General features: G+C 41.0%; 1 protein-coding gene across 5 annotated transcripts in view; it reads left to right on the forward strand.

Moving 5' to 3' along the window:
* plekha7b (pleckstrin homology domain containing, family A member 7b) overlaps positions 1-15,365 on the forward strand; it is a 215,587-nt gene that overhangs the window by 120,452 nt on the left and 79,770 nt on the right. For all 5 annotated transcript variants that reach the window (XM_061963930.1, XM_072913356.1, XM_061963931.1 and 2 more), the window contains exons 9-10: positions 7,461-7,639; positions 11,381-11,770. In XM_061963930.1, coding sequence (XP_061819914.1) covers positions 7,461-7,639; positions 11,381-11,770 — 569 coding nt within the window. The remainder of the gene's footprint in view (positions 1-7,460; positions 7,640-11,380; positions 11,771-15,365) is intronic.

The following is a 15,365-nucleotide window of genomic DNA, read 5'->3' on the forward strand; positions in this document are numbered from 1 at the left end:
CTTTTGCTTTGCATAGTAGAGTTTTAACTTGCACTTACAGATGTAGCGACAAACTGTAGTTACTGACAGTGGTTTTCTGAAGTGTTCCTGAGCCCATGTGGTGATATCCCTTACACACTGATGTCGTTTTTTAATGCAGTACCGCCTGAGGGATTGAAGATGTGTAATATCATAGCTTACGTGCAGTGATTTCTCCAGACTCTCTTAACCTTTTGATGATATTATAGACCGTAGATGGGGAAATCCCTAATTTCCTTGCACTAGCTCGTTGAGAAATGTTGTTCTTAAACTGTTGGACAATTTGCTCACGCATTTGTTCTCAAAGTGGTGACCCTCGCCCCATCCTTGTTTGTGAATGACTGAGCATTTCATGGAAGCTGCTTTTATACCCAATCATGGCACCCACCTGTTCCCAATTAGACTGTTCACCCGTGGGATGTTCCAAATAAGTGTTTGATGAGCATTCCTCAACTTTCTCAGTCTTTTTTGCGACTTGTGCCAGCTTTTTTGAAACATGTTGCAGGCATCAAATTCCAAATGAGCTAATATTCGCAAAAAATAACAAAGCTTTCCAGTTTGAACGTTAAGTATCTTGTCCTTGCAGCAATTTAATATTGGTTGAAAAAGATTTGCAAATCAATGTATTTTGTTTTTAGTTATGATTTGCACAACGTGCCAACTTCACCGGTTTTGGGGTTTGTATCTATCTATCTACGGTATCTTTGTATCTTTCTATCCATCGACTTGGAGGTATATTTATGTTATTGAGTATTTTAGTATTTTTTAATGTTTCTGTAACATTGGTTAACTTCTTTTTACACTTACATGGCAGTATTGACAGACACATTGGAGTTCAACCAGCATCCCAGAAGTTTTTTTTTTTTTTTTTACCTTAGCAGCGCCACTGTCCTTGAAAATATGAACCATAATCAAACGTGTTTAAAAAGTTTGGCTATAAAGAAAAATAAGTTACCGATTTTTTCTATAAGGCGCAAAAAAAGTCCTTAAAATCCTTCCATTTTCTCAAGTACAGTTCGCCTTATAACCTGGTGCGCCCTATAAATGTATTAGTTCTGGTTGGGCTTTTTATGGTTGTGGTATATTGTTTAGTAATAAGTGCAACCAGTGGATGGCAGTCACACATAAGAGACATGTGTGGACTGTAAGTTGACGCCTGTTCAATAAATAACACTAGCGTAAGCAAGCAAGACCAAAACTTTTCCTTGAGAATAAAGAACATTACACAAGTTCCACAAAAATCTGTCAAAATGATTTCGTACGACTTTGGTAAACTACAAAGCCGCAACGCTTGATGGATTGTCGGAGCATTATGGCTTCCGTAGTCAGATGTACGGTGCGTCAACATACGGGTATTATTATGGTGTGTGTATGAGGACTCCAAAATGGCACTTATTAAGAGACATGTTATCTGGTGTTTTGTTTCGCTCTATTATGCAAAACCAACTTTTCTTACCTATTCGTACCTGCTGATGTGAATTTGGGATCTGCGTAAGTCTGGAAAGTTTGTGCACGTCTGCCGATGTAGTCAGCGCCATAGTCAATAAGCTCCCTCTTTTTCTCTATCCTTTGTTGTGGGGAATTCATCCTCCACTGTTGCCATTTCTTACAGTTACAGCTTATAGTTCTAACTTATATCTGTCAGTAGACTCACTATGGTAGCGCTTAAAACTAAAACAAAAGATGACTGGGAGAAGTGGAGCGTGGAGCCACGTACATAAGACCGCCCACAAAACGGGGCAACCCGAAGAGACGGTCAGAAAGCGGCTTAAAAATGGTCTGTAAAACATTATCTATGCAACATTTTGACCAAAGAACCACCATTATAGATGTAGACCACAAGGAAGTGTTTTAAATGTAGACAAAATCCTAATATGACCCCTTTAAAGCGCCTTTAAAGGGGTCATACAAAAGGTTTTCCTTTTGTATGAAAATAGACCTGAATATTTCTAGGCTTCCTCATTGACAGTGTGTGCGCCTTATAATCTGGTGTGCCTTATAGTCCAAAACATATGGTATATGACTTTATATTGCTTTGAATGCCAAAAAATCAACTCGTCAGCCCTTTATCCACACTACAGTATGTTTACATTGTGGGGGAAAAAAATTGCTAGCATGGCAGTGAAGGAGCTCTGAGGCGTTCTTCCAGATGGTCAGGCTATGGTCGTTAACCTTTTTTTTTTCCGATGACCCCAGTGTTGGTTGCCTTTGCTGCATTGGAAGCAGTTACAAATTCCAGGCAGGATTATTTATGAATTAGAATATGCCCTTTAAGCAGAGCAGACTTTCCGACGGCCAGGAAAATAAATAATTGTTTTTTGTATTTTCATATATCATACTTGCCAAACCTCCCGGATTTTCCGGGAGACTCCCGAAATTCAGTGCCTCTCCCGAAAACCTCCCGGGACAAATTTTCTCCCGAAAATCTCCCAAAATTCAGGCGGAGCTGGAGGCCACGCCCCCTCCAGCTCCATGCGGACCTGAGTGACGTGTTGACAGCCTGTTCACACGTCCGCTTTCCCACAATAGAAACAGCTAATGATCGAGGGCGAGTTCTTGGTTTCTTATGTGGGTTTATTGTTAGGCAGTTTCATTAACGTCCTCCCAGCGCGGTAACAACACACAACAACAGCAGTCAAGTTTCCGTCTACTGTAAAGCAGTTTGTCTGCCGTAAACAGCAATGTTGTGACACTTTTAAACAGGACAATACTGCCATCTACTGTACATGCATATGTGACCCACCCATAATGTGTCACATTTTTGTGTTGATTTATTTATTTTATTTTGTGGTTTGAATTCGTTTTTGGAGCTGTCATTACACATTTATCAGTATACATTTTTAGTGCATGTTTTTTTGACACCTGTAAAATAATTCCTTTGTTTTAGTTCCAGTGACAGTGTTGTTTACTGTAGCTTCTCATCATCATTGCTGTCTGAATATTTGATGTACTGTACTGTGCAGCTGCAGGCCACTGTTCCAATCCACTGCTCCAATGTTTGTTGTATTTGCCCTTTAATATCATACTGCATTGACTGTATGTTGTAAAATAATCACGCTGCTGGGAATATCAATGATAGATTATGGTTCCTATACCTGCAGAGTGTCACCAGCAGGTAGTCATAGATTATATGTAAATCGGAATGAAAATAGCTTGTGTCACCTTGTATCAGTGCCTATAATAAATATTCTGATACATTTCCATCACTGCTTACTGCTTAGTCATCCTGACACAAAAATAAGTTGTGAATAGATAACAGCGGAGAGATTTATAATGCAGATCTAGTAATTCTAAAAATACCAATGTTAATGTTGGTTTATTTACATGTATTTTTAAATGCTCCGTATTATATTGACTAAACCAACCTGCATGCACGCCCACGGCCAAAATGCACGACAACACAAAAGTAAACAATAACAGTGTTAATAATGATAAGGAGGTTTTAGGTAACATTGTATTGTAGATTATTGTAATGTTGACTCAAGAATATGTAAAGAACTATATGTTTAATGAGCTTTTGGCAATAAATAATTATTAGCATTTTAATTTTTGTCTTATCAGTGATACCAATCTAGACACACAACAACAATGAAATTTGACTGATGTGGTGCGCCTGCGAGGTCATGGGCTGTGGGGGTGGCCGGCCTCCTGGCCGTAGTTCTTGGTTGTCTCCTGCGTGGACAGGGGGCTGCTGGGGGTGGGGGTATTTCCGGGCCCTCTGCTCCTCCTACTTATAACACACACACACACACACACATATATATATATATATATATATAACTTTGAGGGATTGTCCTGCGGGGAGGCATGGCGGGGGGATGATGACGCCTCTATGGGGCTCCAGTCCTCCTGTCTTGTCCCCTACTTGTCCATCCCTCAATTTTTGCTGCATATTAGACACTTAGGGTTTGGGGGGCTCGGCATGGTTGGGACCCACCATGGCCTTGATGTCCCCCAATTTTAGTCGCATTATTAGTTCCAACAAGCATACACAAGCAGACGCTACAGTGCACATCAATAGGGACTGGAGGTCGGCTGTAATGGCTGACCTCCTAATTTTAACTACACAGTAGACACTCTGGGGGCCTTATACACATGCATGGGGAAGTTGGGGTTCTGGAGTATGGCGCGCCCCTCATTGCCTCCTCGGCCGGCCCGGGCAGAGACCTCGCTGAGGGTGCGTGGCTTTTATTCATTTATTAGTATGTATTTATTTATTATTTTTTATTTTTTTATTCATTATTATTTTTTGTGTGGCGTCACGCAGGTTTCGCTTCCTTGTGGGCGGGGTCCGTGCCCGTGTGGTCTGGCCTTGCACTGTGGGGTCTGTGTTGGTGACTTGATGCGGTGCAAGCGCGGCCGTCTCGTCTGGTGTGGGTGCTGTGTCTCGGTTGTTTGGGTGGTGGTGTGGTTGGTAAGTGACGTGAGTGAGTGACTGGGCGAGAGAGGTGACGGAGCGGTAGCAGTGAGTGTACAGGAGTGATAGTAGCTTGGTGCATGGCTTTGTGTGTAAAACATAAATAAAGTGACAAGAGTTGCAACAAATCGATGGCCTGGTCATTCCGCCTCAAGAGCGGAACTGTGGAGGGTTTTACCCTGGAAAATACATCGGCCCTGGAAGGAACGTCTACCCTGCGCTGCTCGACCACGGTCTGGGAGCCGACAAGCAGGAAATGTGTAACAGCAGGTTTAGCGAGCGGTGCACGCTCCCGCGAAGGAAATTATTTTTTGGCAGGCATTCACATTTTGGCACAACACTTTATGCACAAAGTAGCGGGAAGCAACACGATTCAATCTGTGTCTTCTTTGGTAGTTGCTTCAGGTCTTTCCGGTGCACTGCTTTCGATATGGCACCTCTACAGTGGCGCAACGCTGCAACTGCAGTATAAAATACATAGCTGCCGCAAAGGGACATCAATCGCTCAATCAACACAGCCGTAGCTTTACGCTGTGTTGAGCAATACCAATCGCGCTGATTGGGGTCGGCACAAAATTCGGTGGAGGCAGCCACCACGAAATTTTGAACGCAGGAAAAACCCTGCATTTTTGTACATATCCTATACGCTGATGTTGTTGTTGTTGTCTCTTTGTCTTATCCCCCTCTTGTCCCCACAATTTCCCCCTCTGTCTTCCTTTTTTTATCTTTCTATATAAAGAGCTCTGGCTCGGCTGCACGAAATAATAATATAAATCCATTTAATAGAGTCAAATACAAATAAGGCAACAAGAGAAGTATCTCACATTTATCTTTTGTAAAGTAAATCTGTACAGCCAATATGGTCATCTACTGTACATCAACAATATGATTTGCCTGAGTAGCTGGACAGGACAACATAAAAAAAAAAATTTGACTGATGCCGATGGTTTATTTTTTGTAAAATTACATGAAAAAAACTTTGACTGAAAGACTTTTAAACTTTACATTGTTTTTGTACTGTCATCCAATTGCTTATTATAATGCATGCAGAAATCCAGTTGATGTCCACTGGGATACATTGTAGTCATCTTCGACCATGCATTTCTAGTGTGACCTTTAACCTTTTGTGATGTTTTGGTGACATCTGTGGTTCAGTCTAAGCCATTTGCGCTTCATACAGTATCTCCTCCTTTGAGGATCTTGTTATTTTTGCTCATCTCACTGTCTTTCTTTCATTCCCTGTTGATCAATTGCCTTCCATTGTGACCGGGGCGTGTGCGCGTGCGGGCGGAGAGAGCTCTGCTCACACAAGCTTCCTGTCTTGCATGAATACTGTAGGTATTTGACTTTAATTCAGCATCATCATCCTCAACCCCATTTGACTTCTACCAGGTGTAGAAGGTGCATTCCTTAATGTGTATTTAAGTGTTGTCGTGAAGCAGATACAGTGCATACGGTCAATGCCAGAGACCTTTGGGTCGCTGTCAGTTTTTGCTCATTTAGATGGTGACACATTTCATATTGGATCTGCACTTTAGGAAATTGGATTAGCAGGAAACTGCAGTGTCAGTGCAGGAGTAACAGACAGTGTTTGCTATATTTACTGAATATGGTAATGGGTTCAACCCTAAAATCTTCTTTCAAATTTATGTGTGTGGCAACTCAGAACAAAAAAAGTGTAAACCAATCATGTCCGAGCAGTGGGCGGAGCAACTGAACAATAGTCAATGCTCCCATCGACTCTGGTATTCGTTCTGTCATGCTCTTCATCATTCATTGTATTATCATTATCATGGGTTTCATTACTTCATTATTTTGTATTCATCTATTTGTCTCCATCCACACTTGTTCCCTTGTAGTTTCTGATCTCTGATATTCTCTGAAAAAATGCTTTGTCAACTGTTTTTGTAGTGTCTCTCACCCAACGGAGGTGTTTCAATAACATAATGTAATTCAGCTTGCAGGCCATCAACAATTTGCTACTTCAGGTCTTCAGGCAATGTTATTTTGTTTGATTCCCTCTAAAGAAGTATCTCATGTTGGGATTAATCTTTGTTATAATAATTGAACCCCTGCTCTGTTCTTTACGAGGAACAGTATATATCAATGGTATGGCAATACATGATGTGTTTCAGAAAAGCTTTGGGATGCTATGCGTGCTCTAAAGATTTACCGTATTTTTCGGAGTATAAGTCGCTCCGGAGTATAAGTCGCACCGGCCGAAAATGCATAATAAAGAAGGAAAAAAACATATATAAGTCGCACTAGAGTATAAGTCGCATTTTTTGGGGAAATTTATTTGATAAAACCCAACACCAAGAATAGACATTTGAAAGGCAATTTAAAATAAATAAAGAATAGTGAAGAACAGGCTGAATAAGTGTACGTTATATGACGCATAAATAACCAACTGAGAACGTGCCTGGTTTGTTAACGTAACATATTATGGTAAGAGTCATTCAAATAACTATAACATATAGAACATGCTGTACGTTTACCAAACAATCTGTCACTCCTAATCGCTAAATCCCATGAAATCTTATACGTCTAGTCTCTTACGTAAATGAGCTAAATAATATTATTTGATATTTTACGGTAGTGTGTTAATAATTTCACACATACGTCGCTCCTGAGTATAAGTCGCACCCCTGGCCAAACTATGAAAAAAACTGCGACTTATTGTCCGAAAAATACGGTATTCTAGCAGCAACAGCTGGGCATCCAGTGCACTAATAGTTTAATATGTTTTATTTTTGGTGCGGAGCCACTGTGACCAAATCAGAATTATATCACCAAAATAAGCACGTTAATGCACGCTTATGCTTATTTTAACAAAGAATATCATAATCTTTTTGCCTTGTAGCAGCTTTCTATCAGAGATCTCTGCAGATTGTCCATCACATTTTTGTGATTTTATGCCCTGTCATTATTATTACTATGAATCAATTCCAAAGCTTACTGTGGGTCATTTCTGTTGTTTGAGATTCTCACATCTCTTTACGCTCTCTCTCCCTGTTTTTGATAGGCGAGCCACACAGGAATGCGCTCCTACATTTACAATAAGAACTCTGTAATTGGCTCGCAGGCAGAACACAGCGGCATGCGGACGTATTTCTTCAGCGCGGACACACAGGAGGACATGAATGGTTGGATTCGGGCCATGAACCAGGCGGCGCTGATGCAGCAGACGCACACCGTTAAGAGGTTAGTCTCGGCCGATAGAATAGGCCTCTCTTCTCATATTGGCTGGGCTTCTGCCTGTATAAATTAATATAACGAAGCACAGCAATCTGTGTGATCAGGGTGTTTTCATATCATAAAAAAGAAACTAGGTGTCACAGCAGCATTTAAAAAAAGTTCTCCTCACCTCTGCATTACAAACTAAAATAATAATTTTATAACTGAACTGTTCTCTGCCTTCTGAGGATTTATTTGAGTATTTTCCATAGCAGGTCAGACTCTGGCCATCTGTTCAAGGCCTCTTTTAATGTCTGAGGTGCATCTGCTCAGGACTAGCTGAGGCCTGAAAGACACTGCCAGCTGGACATGAGCCTGACTCCTCTGCAGTGGGTCTTTTTACAGCCCAAGACACAAAGTGCACTGTCGCTGTGTCTTTGGCTCATTTTCTGTGACTCCACACAATATGGAATTCACTAAGATGCCGCTAAATTTGATGGACTGTGTAACAGCGCCACCCAGAGGTGTATCTTACACACTTGTCCTGCAATCTCCTTGGACCTGAAGGGTCTTTTGTTTACCTTCTAATTCCACTACAATCATGATCAGAAGTTTTGACAAATTTAGTTTTTTTCATGAGCATTGCCTTTGATTCAGAGTGTGCTATATTGAATCATATTTTTATGAATTAAAAAAAGATTCCAAAGATGACGGAGCAACATTGACATACATGAGCATAAACAACCACAATGTATCTCTTTGGCCATTTTTGGGGGAAGGGGGATTTTACATACATTCTCAATTTCTCATACGGATGTGGAAACGTTTCCTAAATTACAAGATTTTAAACACGCAGTACATTACATATTAAAATATTGGGGTCATTTTTGACTATGAGCTGACTTCATGCACGTATCAAAAATGTTACAAAATATGTTTTTTATCATCTTAAGAACATAGCCAGAATCCGCTTGATTCTCTTTCAGGCCAACACAGAGGTGCTAATGCATGTTTTTATTTCATGTCGTTTAGTTGCTCTGCTCTCTGGTCTTACCAAAAATAACTTAAATCTACAATTATTACAAAACTCATTCGCACGCGTGCTGACGAGGACCAGAGGGTAGGACCACATTACACCACCTCTTAAGTCGCTATATGGGGTCTCCGTTTGCTTCAGTGTAGATTTTAAAGTTCTATCATTAGTTTTTAAATGTCATAATGGCCTTGCGCCTTCTTATCTATATGACCTCCATCCATCCATCCATCTTCTTCCGCTTATCCGAGGTCGGGTCGCGGGGGCAGCAGCCTAAGCAGGGAAGCCCAGACTTTCCTCTCCCCAGCCACTTCGTCCAGCTCCTCCCGGGGGATCCCGAGGCGTTCCCAGGCCAGCCGGGAGACATAGTCTTCCCAACGTGTCCTGGGTCTTCCCCGTGGCCTCCTACCGGTCGGACGTGCCCGAAACACCTCCCGAGGGAGGCATGACCTGCTTTTACAAAATGAACCTCACAAATCCTGAAGGCCTCTAGCACCAAACTTTTATCTGTACCAAATACCAGAACAAAGACCCACGGTGAGGCGACATTTAGCCACTATGAACAGTAGGCCAGAGGACTGTAGATTCCATTGATATATATTTTTTTTTAAACGTTAAAGGCACAACTTTTTAATCAGCCTTTTTGCTGATAATGTTTTAATGATTTTTCTATTTTATTTATTGCTTTAATTACTATTATTAATCTTACTATTTAATATTCCTATATATAAATGGGAATACATTTATAAAATGTATGTATTTTTATTCTTATATCTACTTATTTATTCTTATATATACATATTTTAAATATATAGTTTTTTTTTTAATATATAAATAAAAATAAACGTTATTTAATTAGACCATAACCACAAGTGTCTCAAAGGATTTCACCAACTTGTAACAAAATCCCCTGATCTAAACTCACATCTGGGCAAGAAAAAACTCGAAAGACACCAGATGGGGAAGTTAGTGTAAAGTGCTTTGTGTCTCAACTTGCCTGCATATATAAATCCCATTTAAATATATGTTGATTAATTTGATTGATTTGTTGAAGTGGACAAAAAACGCAATTGGAGTGATTCTGTTCTCCCTTTAAAGGTGCCATATGTAGTAATGTGGCCAGAAATGGTACTGCAATCACGGTCAAAATGATGTAGTCCCCTCTCACTCTCCATGTTTGAGGTTGCCAGATATGCAGCCGAATCCGAATCCTACTCCAAGCAACTTCAAATGGCAATGGACGAGTCCTACGCTGAAGGTTTCTCTTGTTTATGCTTCTTGCAAGATGGTTTACTAAGTAATTATGCCACATTTTACTGATGTCGATTAGCCAAATGTATTTGTAAAGTTACGCAGCAATATTTTAGTTGGGAGTCGGGACAGATTGTTGGCATTTCCCTGCTAAAATGTCTAGTTTGACCGCACGGACCACCATCGAAATAATTATATATAGTAATATATAATACTTTATTCTATATCGCATAGGCCTACTTTGATGGCAAGCCGAGGCCAACAGTAAAATTACCGCCACATTTTGTTCAGCGTCATGTTGCATCCAACCTGACGCACTGCATTCTCTTCCATGTACGCACACCAAAAGAGCATCATACACAAATACAAATATACGGAGTAGACATTAAAAGGGTAAAAGAAACTAGATTTTTGGTTGTAATAATAGATGATAAAATAAACTGGAAATCTCAAATATTTGTTTCATCTGACATCACATGGACAAAGATAAGACCTTCTGTAGGAAAGTTCTGTGGTCAGATGAATCAAAAATGGAGCTGTTTGGCCACAATACCAAGCAATATGTTTGGAGGAGAAAAGGTGAGGCCTTTAATCCCAGGAACACCATGCCTACAGTCAAGCATGGTGGTGGTAGTATTATGCTCTGGGCCTGTTTTGATGCCAATGGAACTGGTGCTTTAAATGGGTCAATGAAAAAGGAGGATTACCTCCAAATTCTTCAGAACAACCTAAAATCATCAGCCAGGAGGTTGGGTCTTGGGCACAGTTGGGTGTTCCAACAGGACAATGACCCCAAACACACTTCAAAAGTGGTAAAGGAATGGCTAAATCAGGCTAGAATTAAGGTTTTAGAATGACCTTCCCAAAGTCCCGACTTAAACGTGTGGACAATGCTGAAGAAACAAGTCCATGTCAGAAAACCACCAAATTTAGCTGAACTGCACCAATTTTGTCAAGAGGAGTGGTCAAAAATTCAACCAGAAGCTTGTGGATGGCTACCAAAAGCGCCTTATTGCAGTGAAACTTGCCATGGGACATGTAACGAATTATTAACATTGCTGTATGTGTACTTATGACCCAGCAGATTTGGTCACATTTTCAGTAGACCCATAATAAATTCATAAAAGAACCAAACTTCATGAATGTTTTTTGTGACCAACAAGTATGTGTTCCAATCACTCTATCACAAAAAAATAAGAGTGGTAGAAATGATTTGAAACTCAAGACAGGCATGACATTATGTTCTTTACAAGTGTATGTAAACTCTGTGGATGTGCCACATTGTTATTTTGAATAAATACTTTTAATTGGCCATAGTATAATTGTGTTAATGTGTCAGCTGTGCAATTGACTGGTAATCAGATGAGGTAGGCTCCAGTTTTCCAGCTTGGAACAAGACAAGCAGTATAAGATGGATGAATAGATTAAAATTCAAAAACAAAAACCATGTGCAATCGTGTAAATATATATTTTTTCCCTTTTAGAGAGAAGCAAAGGCCAGATAAGAACCCTCATCAGGCACCTCTTCAGACCAATCATGTCAACCATAGCATATCTCAGACAGAAGCTTTTCTCAGGACGGACTGCGAACACTCACGTGATGATGGTATCCGACTGGCTCCTGCAGACGAGGGGAGGTATGTGCTGGAGGTCCAAGGAAGGCGCAGGCTTTCAGATCCCAGAGAGAGACTGTCTCCAAACTTGGTGGACGCTGCAGCTCAAAGGAACAGCCATCAAAGTGCACAGCCTTCAGAACAGAATGGAAACCTGATGTACCAGAGGGGGTGTGACACAGAAAAACATGCACAGAGGAAGAATACGTTGGCCCAGGTGGAGCACTGGGTCAAAGTTCAGAAAGGTGACCCGACAAAAAGGTCAGTGGGAGTTTGTATAGTCAATTTGAATCTACATTGCAAGCAATATGATATGGGGAAATGATACCCTCTAGTGGACACATTTCTCATAGCTGTTTCTACATCAGGGGTCTCAAACTCAATTTACCTGGGGGCGACTGGATGCAGAAACTGGGTGAGACTGGGCTGCAAGAAAATATTTCTTAAAAAAATCTAACATGCACTTTTTAATTAATTCACCTTCTTTGAATGGCTATCCCGCCCAAGCAACATACTTGCCAACCCTCCCGATTTTTCCGGGAGACTCCCTAATTTCAGTGACCCTCCCGACAATCTCCCGGGGCAACCATTCTCCCGAATTTGTCCCGGTTTTCACCCGGACAACAATATTAAGGGCGTGCCGTGATAGCACTGCCTTTAATGTCCTCTACAACTTGTCGTCGCGTCCGCTTTTTCACCATACAAACAGCGTGCCGGCCCAGTCACATGTTGTATAAGGCTTCTGCAGACACACGTAAGTGACTGCAAGACATACTTGATCAGCAGCCATACAGGTCACACTGAGGGTGGCCGTATAAACAATTTTATCACTGTTACAAATATGCGCCACACTGTGAACCCACACCAAATAAGAATGACAAACACATTTTGGGAGAACATCCGCACCGTAACACAACATAAACACAACAGGACAAATACCCAGAACACCTTGCAGCCCTAACTCTTCCGGGCTACAATATACACCCCCGCTACCACCAAACCCCCCCCCAACCCCGCCCACCTCAACCGACGCACGGAGGGAGGTGGGGGGGGGGGGTTTTGGTGGTAGCGGGGGGTAGCGGGGGATGTTACGGTGCGGATGTTCTCCCGAAATGTGTTTGTCATTCTTGTTTGGTGTGGGTTCACAGTGTGGCGCATATTTGTAACAGTGTTAAAGTTGTTCATACGCCCACCCTAAGTGTGACCTGTGTGGCTGTTGACCAAGTATGTCTTGCAGTCACTTACGTGTGTGTACAGAAGCCAGATAAAACATGTGACTGGGCCGGCACGCTGTTTGTACAGGTTGTAGAGGGCGCTAAAGGCAGTGCCATCACGGCACGCCCTTAATATTGTTGACTGGGTGAAAATCGGCAGATATACGAGAGAATGGTTGCCGTGAAATTCGGGAGTCTCCCGGAAAAATCGGGAGGGTTGGCAAGTATGACACTGTCAAGCGCCATTCATATAAAACTCACATTAAATTTTCATATTAAGGTGCGGGCCGCAAAATAACGTTTCGCAGGCCGCAATTGGCCCACAGGCCGCGTTTCTGAGACCCCTGTTCTACATGAATAACTTAGGGTTAAAGAGGAACTGCACTTTTTTGGAATGTTGCCTATTGTTCACAATCATTATAAGAGACACGAACACACGTATTTAAAAAAAAAAAAAAGTTAAGGATTTTAAAGATGAATAAAAACGCTCACGGTTAATGGGAGTTACCGTTGTAACCTTCAAAGCCCTCCATCAACATTTTATATACAAACTGCAAGTATATATATATATATATATATATATATATATATATATATATATATATATATATATATATATATATATATATATATATATATATATATATATATATCTTAATAAGGTTATCCAAAAAATAGTGCTCGATACCGTAGTAGAGCGCAATATATGTATGTGTGGGGAAAAAAAATCACAAGACTACTTCATCTCTACAGGCCTGTTTCATGAGGGGGTTCCCTCAATCATCAGGAGATTTTAATGGGAGCATTCACATACCATGGTTTATATAGGGCACAGAGTGGGTGGGTACAGGCTGGCGTAGGGGCGTGGTGATTGGCTCATGTGTTACCTAGGAGGTGTTTCCGTCTGTGGCGGCATGCTGATACAATTTCGCTGCGCTTGTTGAGGGATGACTGGTCTGGACAGTATATAATAAACAGTTTCTCTTTCAAGCATAGGTTGCATCTTTTATTACCACTATTGTAAGGTGTGCTGGATGCAAGAATTTGCCATGTTATTGAATATTCAACATTATTGTCTTTGAGGTCCCAAATGTGTTTGCTGAGTTCTGTGGTATTCCGCAGGTTTTGGTTCCTGAAAGAAGCCTTGTGATTGTTCCATCAGGTTTTAAACTCTCCCTCGGTTAATCCTACATATGTGTCGGATGTGTTAATGTCCTTGCGTGTTACCTTAGATTGGTAGACAACTGATGTTTGTAAGCACCCCCCGTTGAGAGGGCAATCAGCAATCACCAATCACCACGCCCCTACGCCAGCCTGTACCCACCCACTCTGTGCCCTATATAAACCATGGTATGTGAATGCTCCCATTAAAATCTCCTGATGATTGAGGGAACCCCCTCATGAAACAGGCCTGTAGAGATGAAGTAGTCTTGTGATTTTTTTTCCCACACATACATATATATATATATATATATATATATATATATATATATATATATATATATATATATATATATATATATAATGTAGTGACAGACACGTTCATAATAATACATAATATCTCTGATATTAACCGTATTTTAGTAATTTTAAGCATTGCCAGGAACTTATTTCCTCAGCACATTTATTTCCGTTTCCATAGCAGCACACTTTCGACTTCCGGCAACAACTGTTTGTTCCTAAATCTGGAAACAAACGCAAGTGTGTTCTAGTAATAGCAGACTTGGTTATAGACGACAATGATGGCTATTTTTGGACAAATGAGGAAGCTTCACAACCTTATCTTTTTTTAAGTACGGAAGATGAATTGCTGCTTAGACAAGCGAGCACAAAGTGAGGCTGAAACTTTGGAGCAGACGGAAGCCGAAAGAGTGAGGTTGGCGTGACTTTGACACTATAAATGTGGAACTTGGAGCCATGCTATTTCGACATAAACCGGAAAAAAACATCCAAGGCCAGCTGGACCAAACACACAACTGTCCATCGAGTAAATCACTATACTATTTAAAAAAAAAGAGAAATATATGCAATATAAACATAACTTTTTTTTTTTAATACAGAAAATATTGTTTGATTTCAAGAAAATTTGAAAAGTATATCAATGAGACATAATGAACCTTTTTGAGCAATATAAACAGAAGTATGGTGCATAGTTACATGGAGGTAATATATCAATATGAGTATTAAATATGAATATATAAATATATTGCATATGCACATGGAATATTGCGCATTGATGGTATTGATCTGTGAAAAGTCAGTTCAGGGAGGTTATTGCTTTGAGTGAAAAACTATTATTGGGTTGGATTGTCCTAGCCTTAATGCATCTGTAGCGCCTCCCTGAAGGCAGCAGGTCAAACAGGTCAGAGCCGGTGGGAGCTGTCATTGCTGTTGCTTTGGCTTTGCTGAGGGAGCGGTAAGTGTAGATGACCATCAGAAAGGGGAAAGGGCAGCCGATGATCCGCTGAGCCGCCTTTGCAAGTCTACAGCCTCTCCCTGTCTGTCACGGTGCAGCTGCCATACCATACTGTGATGCAGTATGGTCAGCCGGCCCTCAGTGGATGAGCGGTAGAAGGTCAGCAGCAGGTTGGAATTGAATTGAGGTTGTGCTTCCTGAGTACTCTCAGGAAGTGTCGGCGTTG

The sequence above is a fragment of the Nerophis lumbriciformis genome, linkage group LG06 (assembly GCF_033978685.3).
Source record: "Nerophis lumbriciformis linkage group LG06, RoL_Nlum_v2.1, whole genome shotgun sequence".
NCBI classification, from domain to species: Eukaryota; Metazoa; Chordata; class Actinopteri; order Syngnathiformes; family Syngnathidae; genus Nerophis; species Nerophis lumbriciformis.